This window comes from Lycium barbarum, chromosome 6 (genome assembly GCF_019175385.1).
Source record: "Lycium barbarum isolate Lr01 chromosome 6, ASM1917538v2, whole genome shotgun sequence".
Lineage (NCBI taxonomy): Eukaryota > Viridiplantae > Streptophyta > Magnoliopsida > Solanales > Solanaceae > Lycium > Lycium barbarum.
The window spans coordinates 96,751,222-96,761,575 of NC_083342.1; the positions used below are offsets into that span (position 1 = coordinate 96,751,222).

Here is a 10,354-nt window from a genome sequence, read left to right on the forward strand (position 1 = left end):
ATTACGTTCACACAGTAACCGGTTTACCGGTCAAAACTACCGTCTGAATGCATAGATCAGTGTTCCTGCTCCAGTCCTTGGACCAGCATGCATTAAAACGCCAACCAGCCCCTTTGTTCGTAAGTTTTTATAGGATTTAAGCTACATAAAAATTTAATGAAATTAATAATAATACAGCAGTTATCATTTTAAGGTGTATGTATTAAAGTTTAAGTTTACTATGAATATTTATTTATAATTATTTATAAATAACTTAATTTGATAAATATTTGTATTATTTATACTAACCATAGAACATAAGCACGATTCTATAACCGGCCGAACCCGGTCAATCTTTGGGTCCACTTTCACACAATCCCCAAATCCATATCTCTAAAGCAAAAAAAGAATCCATCGAGTTGTGTGTACCCAATATATATACCGTGGCCTACTAAATTTGCTAGTCTCTTCTCCCTTCCTTGTTTATCTACTCTCTTCCTTTGGTACATCTGCCTTAACAGTGATTAAAGAAATGGAAAGCTACAAGGAGATAAAAATGGAAGATCATCCAATGTCTTTCTTTGATAATTTTGCAGTCACTAACCATTCATTTACAGGCTTAATGTCAGATTGCAGTGCACCATCTTTGGGGTTCATGGAGTTATTGGGTGTTCAAGACTTTTGTTCATCAGCTTCAGTTTTTGAGTTACCAAAAGAAGAGAAACACCAAATAGAACCTGCAGTTTCTGTATCTGAAGAAGTAAAGCCATCTTTGGCTGAGACCCAAAATCATCTTATAAGTAGTGCTGTAGTAGCTGATTCATCTAACGTATTGAATACGCCATGTACCCCAAACTGTTCTTCCATTTCCTCTGAGACAAATGATGCAGATGGGGAAGTAGAACATCATGACCAACAACAAACCAAGACAAAACAACAGTATGTTCTTAGTAGGAGTATTACTTTTTGCACTTTTCCTAAAAAACACTATTTTTGCTTTTTTCTGTGTGACAGTTTTAATTAAGTCCCACCAATTTGCTAAGTACTGTTGTTTACCATTTTTGGGGCTTGTGTTGGAAGTAGATTGAAAGCTAAGAAAACAAGTCAGAAGAAGCAGCAGAGAGAGCCAAGAGTTGCATTCATGACAAAGAGTGAGGTTGATTTTCTGGAAGATGGCTACAGATGGAGAAAATACGGCCAAAAAGCTGTCAAAAATAGCCCCTTCCCCAGGTATATTATTTGTTCATGGGGCTACCTTTTATTTGATTAATCCTTTATTCTGATTTGTTCTAGAAATTTCGTTGCACTTAAACCACCAAAATTGTTTTATAAAGGCTATCTAATATTTTGGATCTAGAAATGGCTTTAAAAAACAAGTTGAAAAAAAGGAGAAGAAGAGAGCACTTTAGTTCATATTATATCCTACAAGGATAGAAAGTTCGTTTTCTTTTTTGACTATTTTGTACTACGTACACAGTTTAATAAGCGTTGAAGGAGTAGAAAAGTTACTGAATTTAATGATTTCGTTTTTACTTGTTCATTTTGTGCTATTACAACAAAGTTCCTTCTTAGTTATGTCATATGTTTATCTTTAGTGCATCTAATTTGGAAATGTTAAGATTCTATTTGGTTCATACATCTTTGCCTCCTTTTTTCGCCTTTTTTCATTTTCTCATTGGAGGACTTTAATATTCGACCATTTTAACTTCTAAGTGAGACTAGAAGTAGAGGTTGTGCACAACACTTCCGATGATGGTCGATTATCATTTCTCTCTTTAATGTGTGAGGGTACTTCCTATCAAAATTAAACCGGGGGGATTTTTAAGAAGTTCATTTGTGTTTAGAAATTTTCCTAATGTGAAAGATGTTTGTCATATGTAAGCGACAGGTCTAAAATCTTGTTTCTTTAATAAGTATTGTGGATAACTTGTAAGCTGCTGCTATACGTTAAAAAGGAAAATGAAATGTATGCCATTGGGAATTAACGGTGTGTTTGGTATATGAAGGAAAATGACTTCCATAAAAATGTTTTCCATGAGAAAGTCATCTTATGACGTTTGGTATAATAGAAGTCATATTCCATCAAAAGAAAATGACTTCCCTCACTTAAGAGCGGAATGCATTTTACTTACAACTATCTTAATTTTAAACTTCATACTCCTATTACTTATACTTCAGCTAATACTTGGACTCTATTGTTAATCTTTATTACTCAAAAGTTTCATTAGAACTCTTCAACCTACTCATATTATTATTGATCTTTAAAATATTTTATTTGAAAATGTTTTCCACTCACTAACCAACGTCAAAGACATTTTTTAGGAAAACATTTTGCATTAAAAATGACTTCGGTCATATTAGACACACTTGATATGGGATATATTCGCTTTATTAAAGCTTCATACACACTTCACAACTCCTACTAATAAATTATGATTGTTGCAGGAACTACTATCGTTGCACAAGTGCAACATGTAATGTAAAGAAGAGAGTAGAACGATGCTTCAGTGACCCAAGCATAGTGGTAACGACATACGAAGGAAAACATACTCATCCAAGTCCCATGAATACCATCATGTCCCGTCCTGGCTGCCATCCAACTCGAGTACTCCCTACACCTGCGGCCTTCCCTCTGCCAATGCACTTCAATATTAATCAGTACACTCACTTCAACGACTCGACAAATCCTTTAGCCTTGAATAATCAGCTTGATCATGCTGCTTTTGTTGCTCATGGAACGCGCTTTTGCACTGCTGAGATGATGGGAGACCAGGGACTCCTGCAGGATCTTATGCCCTCCACGGTGCTAAACCAAGACTATAGATGATGTATATGCATTACTTCGTTAGCTAGTGCTACTATTTGGCATTTCTAATATATCCATCCAAATTTACGCAAATCTTATGGTTCTAACAGTGAAGTTTTAGGATCCTCTATGCATGTTTATATTTTTCTACTTCAGCAATATATTTAGCTTATTAGTATTTAGTACTGCATATATATGTACCCTCCTTTACCTGTGGCTAATTTGTTTTCCATATTAATTCTTCGAGAATGTCTGTGTATATGGAGGCCTAAGGAATGTTGTATGTAACGATCATGCGATTAAAGAATATTTTTAGGGTTCTTTATTGTTTCTTCACCCAAGATAATGTTCATTATATCTGCATTATATGCGTTTGGTTTGCTATGTATGGGAGTGAGGATAGCACGCGGTCTAGTTAAAGAGGGAGAAACAACCCTCTAGACATAAATTGCAGATTAGATTGATGATATTTAAGTATTTCTCAATAATTATTAACCAAGAGTTTATCTTATATATTGACAATGAATTTCTATTTATATTATCATGTCATCTTTATCTGTTGTAGCAGGTAGGTAACGTGTCTTATTTGTAAGATTATGAGTCTTACTTCTTAAGGAGGAACTTCTAAATATCTTTTGAATGACCTAATGATGTAAACGTGTCATTACATTATGGTGTATATAAGTTAAACTCTTTTTGATTTATTTTTTTTAAAACATTTTCGTGGCAAAAAATGGGTTCTAAATTGTATGGTTTCCATTTGCATATTGAAAGGCAAAACTGGATAGGATTTGCACGAGGTAGCCAATTTTAAAGGTGTTACTAAAAACTTATCTAATTTTTTTCAACGTGTTTAAATTTTATGCAAAGAAGGCAAACATCATACTTGAGCTTGAAGTTCAGCTCAGACCTACGCTTGAAGAAGAGGGCAAACTACCACTCCTACTTCTCTAATCGCAATATCCAAGGTTCTGCTATTTGTACCACTTAGTTTTGTAGAATTTGCACCATGCTACGTACTACATCTTGAGACTAATTATTTGAATCAGCTCCAACGTACATGTATTTTAGCTCATAATTACCTGAATACAACAAGTAAGGAATTAATCAAGGTGAAGAAGGGCAAAGATAAAATTTGAGCTTCATATCCGAAGATCTAAAGTTAGAAAGTCTTAACTTCAAACTTTTAGGTCTGAAGTTTAAATTCTGGCTCTTTAAAATTCGACTTCAGCTCAAAAGTTTTGAAGTTAGAAGCTGGCTCAGGTATGAAGTTCATATTTCAAACTTTAAGATTCAACTTCATCCCCAAAGTCTGTAGTAAGATTTAGTCAATTCCCAACTTCAGACTCAAAGGACTTATGTTTAAAGTTCAGAGCCGAGGTTCGAAGTTTGATTATAAAATGACTAAAACTTAATTAATTTGTATATTCCAAATGTCATAAATAGTGGCCTGTTCTTCAAGTAGCTATTTGTGTACTACTCCCCAAGCCTGGTAGCATCAGCAGCCGAGTCCGTAGGCCCAACCTCAAGCAAATGAATCCGAACATTTCAGATTCAAAGTTCTATAGTTTCTAGTCCCTCTGCCTCAATAATTGTCGTGTTTTCTATTTACACGCGCTTAATAAAAGCATTAATAATGGGCATTTTGACTCTTTTATTCTCTTTTAGATATTGCACCATATCATCCCTCCTTGATAAATATTTATTATATATCTATGGCAATTTCATTAATGATGTACTCCCTCCGTTCACTTTTACTTGTCTAGTATTCCAAAAATAGATTTTCATTTTCACTTGTCACTTTTAGCATATCAAGAGGAGATAATTTTATTTTTTCTGTTTTACCCATACTATTAATTACTCACTTCAAAGCATTTTTCAAATCCAATAAAAATATGCACCAATTAATATGGGTACATTGATAAATTATGCACTTTATTTATTATTTTTTAAATAGCACAAAAAATTTAAAGTGAATAAATAAAAGTGAACGAATGAAGTAGTTTTAAAGCATGCAGCATACTGTATTTCATTTATCAAATTTATTGAGTATACCTAGACATAGAAAGACACCTCGCAACTCAAGTTCCTTAAAGTTTGTGAAACATGCTCCATAAAGGTATCCGTTAAGAGCCCAAAACTTTAGGCTCCAGTGTCAAAAGTGCAACAATTTCAAGTTTCCAGAAATATTTGTCGGTTGCCCCTTTTTAAAATACTCCTTCCATCTATTTTTACTTATCCTGTAAATTAAAAAAGATGTTTGCGTGTAATTGTTCAATTTGAAAAATAAAGAGATAATTATCATTAAATACTTATTTTACTGATATTATTAATTATTAAGTTAAAAAACTTTAAGAAATTGTTAGTGGCTGCACAACTTTTAAAGTATGCTTGATTGCTTTCAAATATTTAGATGAATTATAATAATTAGAAGTGATATAGTAAAATTGTCATTTTATTTATTGCTCCTTAAGGGGTATGTCAAGTCAGCCATGAACAAGTAAACATGGCCGGAAGGAGTATTTAGTAAATGACATTCTTTTTATTTCACTTGCAATATAGTTTATGGACCTTTCAGACCACAAAGATTTACGACATATATATGACAATTCACCAAATACTTTTTTGTCTCTCCTAGGATTTTTATTTTCTTCATTAACCATTAAATGGCATAATTGGGTGCATGCATCAAGTCCATATTAATTAAGTTGATGTAATGATAAAGAAAAAAGATGTGTATGAAATTGAACGTCTATTATGGAAGCACAAATAAAAAGGAAAAAGAAGAAGAGGAGGAAAACACTCACATAAGTGAATAATACCCAGTGAAATGAAAATACTAATCATTAACTTTAATTAAGTCAAATTTCACACAATAGAAAATAATGATAATCAGCAAGCTCTCACAAAGACCGAGCTGGCTTGACTACATTGGCATCATGTCATCATGCATGTCCGCAGACCTTTAACTGCAATTGCTACCTAATCTTCACAAAGAAAAATCGAGAAGATGAATAATCTCTGGGTAATTTAAAGTAAAATAGAATGGACAAATATATATTTTTTTTTTTTTGGCTTTACAAAATGAGTCATGCCCTAGTTACTTTCAGGAGCTGATAACACATTATCAATAATCTTCATAACCTTAACTCTCATTTCTAAAGCCCAAATATGATTAGCTGTCTCTCTAAAAAGCCTCTCCAAGCCCATTGATGATGATGAATCACATTTTGGAATCAACTTCTGCAGGATCTTAACTTTCCTTTCAATCTCGTTGCTTGATCTTCTATAACCTTCTACACGTACCCTTCTTTTCATTAAAACTCTTCTGCATCTTTCTTTCCTCATATGCCCTCCATTTTCTTTCCTGCATAGCCATGTATATCTCCTTCTAGTCATGTATTGGTCTTTTTCTAAAACTTTTGTCCACAAAGGATCACTTAAATCACACTTGTTAAGAAACTCAAGAGAAGAAATCAAAGGTCGTTGAGAAATACCCATGATAAGAGCAAGAAATTAAGATGGATTTTATGGTATGTGTTAGTAATAACGTCCTTTGCCAAATTGAGTAATGTCAAGAGAAAGGAAGAAAGTACAAGAGAGTTTAGCTAATATGTTGCCTAGAGATGGGTGCTTGATTTATAAGGTAAGTTGTAAGGGTTGGGTTGGTAGGTCATTAGCCATTACAGGATAATGCGAAATATTTTAAAGCCGCAAAGTGCCAAAGTTGAATCATCATCTAGCTAATGTCATCCTAGCTAGCTACAAATTAAAATTTATAAATTTAAGATTTAAAATTTATAAATATAATTACTATAAAAAATGTGGTGCAATGGTCAATGAAGTGAGTTAAGAATGATGATATCTCAAGTTTAGATCCCAACGAAGGCATAATACATAGATAATTTCTTCTCCTTTGTCGAAGCTTTGATGGATATCTTTTACCTTTATCCCGTGGAATATTAGTTAAGTGCTCACAAGCTGACCCATGTACATTAATTATATTTATTATTATAGGGAATTAGGAGTCGTTATTTATGCATTGTAGCTTTAGGGCTGCATGTTCTCCAACTCAATGCACATGTATCCACATGATTCTTTTCACTATCCATTCCTTCAAAACCAACCACATTTAATTTCTTCATAGGAAGTACTCTTAATTCCTCCTCTAACACACTACTATGGGTCCCTACCACAACACAATGAACGCATAATTTCATGAGAACACGCTGGATTATTCCTTAGAGCCACTTTCCAAATTCAATGTACAGTACATAACGTGAACCTAGATAGTTCTAATTATATCTTAATTATCCAGACCAGCTCAATGGGAGTGGCACATTACACGTCAGTCACTTTTTTTTTTTTTTTGAGGTGAAAAGGAGGCTGCATGTTTCTCGGCAGGAGGCTAATACTTATTTAAACATATTTTTTATTTCTCATAGTCTCATACTACTGCACTATATATTTGCGGAGCTTAGGATGGATATGTGTCAATGTTCTTCTTGAGATTTTCTTTAAATACATTAATCTTACGTGTGGTACATTGTAAGAAATCTATTAATCATATGCTGTCAGCATCTAGTTCAATGAATGCGAGAGATACATGGCAAACAACACCATTCTCTCTTAAAGTTTTGTGTTTTCTACTCGTATGATGATTCATGTTCTTTGAATAGGAGGATGAACGTACTACCTAAAAGAAAAGAGAAGAAAAAAAAAAAGGAATTAGTGGCAGATAAACTTAGTTTTTATAACAGAATAACAAAAATTCGCGCTAATCCTCCTCAATAATGACAAAACTAAAATTCTCTCTCTTGAAATAAGCATCCAACAACTCTGTAGAAAGTAACAACGCGCGTGTCACCACCATGCTCCAGACCATGGAGCCGCCTGGCAGCATGTCTGTCTAATCAAAACACTTCCCCCTGTCTCAGCCGGGGTGACCTTTTTTTGCTATTTGAGACTTCACATAGGTCCATTTAGTAATTTATTGCAAGCGATCATCGGTGGCACAGGTACCGAGGACTCGAGAGAGTTTTGGACCATTTGAACCTGAACTAGTGGCCAAGGTCAACAATTTGAGTAAACGAGCTTGGAAATCGATATCGTTTGTCCGGATTGTTGCAACAGTTCGCGATTTGGTGGTTCTCGGACATCATCCATCTTATTTTGGGCATGTGAGGTCCAAATGAGAATTAAATTGAGAAGAAGTCCGCAATGATGTTTAAATGTGATATGCTATTTTTTATTTAATTATGATGCGCTTCAGACGGATTTTTGAATGTGTTTGGTGTTTGGGCATTGTTTTAAGCATAAATGTGTAACGACCCAAAGGTCCGTTTTTGGTTCTAAAGATCGGAACTTGATTCCGAGACTTCAGGGAGTTCAAGAAGGAATTATAGGACTGATCTAAAAAGTTTGGTGTAATTCCGATAAGTCTTGCTCGGGTTTTGAATGCGAAACGTGAAATTAAATCTTTAACAAGCGAAAACAATATTGCATTGAGCGAACGAGCTTAGAATATAATCATAATTGAAAGTTCCTACAGGTTCGAATGATGATTTATTTGTAGTTGGATGGTTTACGGGTCTCGAGGTTAACGGGTGCACGTGACCCCCTACCAATAACGTAGGTCTGCCTCTAGTCTAGACGACTAAGAAATGGCGATTTGAGAGTTCCAACAGGTTTGTGCGGTGATTTTGAAGTTGTTTGCATGTTTGGCTTGCATCCTGAGGGGCACGGTGAGCTTCCGTGCATTTGGAGCAAGGTTTGAAATATTCAAAGTGTTGAAAGTTGGTTTGTTTAGCACTTTGACCCAACTACGCAAGCGAACTGCTCGTTATCTATAAGGAATTTGGAAATAATGTAAAAATTAAAGTTGTAGCCCTTTTGAGTCTAGTTTCGACCAGTTCAAATTGTTCATCATTTCGACATTCATGTAAAGAGTTATGGTCATTCTACTAGAGAATGCAGAGTTGGTTTTTGTTTTAGGAGCCATTTGGACATGAAATTTGGATTTCTTAAATTGCAGTTTTTTTTATAAACATAAAACCCCACAAGTTGTGAAAACCATCAAAATTTTCCCAATTCTTATACAATCTTACCAAATGAGTAAAACATAGTTCATAATAAAATTAATACGCTACTAGAAGGCCTTTCTAAAAAATACAACATCAATTGATCAAACTTTAGTTCAATAAAAAGGAAAATTTAACATGAATAGTAATGTAATTACTCTTTAATATAATCTTCCCACATGGTAAACCTGATTGGTAAATATATTTTACCAACTTGAAGATCAATATTTAATACAAATGGTTGTTAAACATGATTGGTAAATATATCTACCAACTTATGGGTCTTTTTTTTACAAAATATAAACGTATGAGTCAAATTTTACATTTATATTTTTTGAAATCATGCCTTTTTGGATGATTTGGGATTTTATCTCATGAGATGAAATTGCATGTCCAAACGATGATTTCATCTCATGAGATAAAATCGCAAGCCCAAACGCTGATTTCATCTCATGAGATGAAATCGCATGCCCAAACGCCTACTTAGACAACTTTTTCATATTCTTAAAAATACTAGATTTTGTAATTTTGATTTCTTTCTTCATCATTTTGTAGACTTAGGAGCTCGGTTTTGAAGGGTTTTTATCTATATCTTTATCTACAATTTTGGGTAAGTGATTCTAACTTGAATCTATGATTATTTCATGAATCTGACCTTGGATTTATCATTTGAACATGAAATCAACGATGAAAATTGAGGATTTTTTTTATATAGATCTAGAATTACTAAATTGAGTTTTGAGTATTCACATAGACTCCAAACGGGAATCTAAACATAGATTTGGACTCGTGTGGATATGAATAACCCAAACCTGAATTAAAATTTTGATTTTGACCCCATGGATTGGGTTTGACTTTTTGGGTTAATTTTTATTCGATTTTTTATTCGGCAATATGGGTATCATTTAACTCGTTGAACATCATTGTCACACCTTAAACTGTGGGGCATGACGGGCACTCAGATCTACCGGCTGAGCACCACCTGGCGTACATTCCACATATTCAACCTAATACAGTTACGACTAATCGTGTGACATACGTATAACGTAAAGGAATATACACATATACATAAATGTACGCAAGTCAACAAGGCTATCACCAAGGTCTACATATGACAACACGACCGACAAGGCCACAACAACAGCACCAGTACCAAACTAAAGCCGACAAGGCCACATATGACATCTATACATATAACATCTGGCTATGAGCCTCTAAGAGTACATAGCGTAACGTAACAATCGGGATAGCGCCCCGTCATACCCAATATATATATATATATATATATATATATATATATATATATATATATATATATATATGTGTGTGTGTGTGTGTGTGTGTGTGTGTGTGTGTGTGTGTGTGTGTGTGTGTGTGTGTAATAGCATACCCAATACTGAGCAAGTGGAGCTTGCTGACTATTTGCTGAACTATACATGCTTACTGTGGAAGTCCTCCAAGCTGACTATCAAGACTTGCAGCACGAAAT

General features: G+C 34.2%; 1 protein-coding gene across 1 annotated transcript; it reads left to right on the forward strand.

Annotated features, from left to right (window-relative positions):
• The first annotated feature begins 375 nt into the window (after positions 1–375).
• On the forward strand, positions 376–3,110 carry LOC132644920 (WRKY transcription factor 23). The gene is made up of 3 exons (XM_060361587.1): positions 376–918; positions 1,063–1,209; positions 2,425–3,110. The coding sequence occupies exons 1-3, from the start codon at positions 512–514 to the stop codon at positions 2,804–2,806; spliced, it is 936 nt and encodes a 311-aa protein (XP_060217570.1). The 5' UTR covers positions 376–511; the 3' UTR covers positions 2,807–3,110.
• The last annotated feature ends 7,244 nt before the right edge of the window (positions 3,111–10,354 follow it).

What these genes read in the sequence shown, in the direction of transcription:
- LOC132644920 (XM_060361587.1), top strand. Translation starts at nt 512, where the DNA reads ATGGAAAGCTACAAGGAGATAAAAATGGAAGATCATCCAATGTCTTTC. An exon ending in CAAACCAAGACAAAACAACA is followed by an intron (nt 919 to 1,062) that starts GTATGTTCTTAG and finishes TGTTGGAAGTAG; the next exon opens with ATTGAAAGCTAAGAAAACAA. An exon ending in AAAAATAGCCCCTTCCCCAG is followed by an intron (nt 1,210 to 2,424) that starts GTATATTATTTG and finishes TGATTGTTGCAG; the next exon opens with GAACTACTATCGTTGCACAA.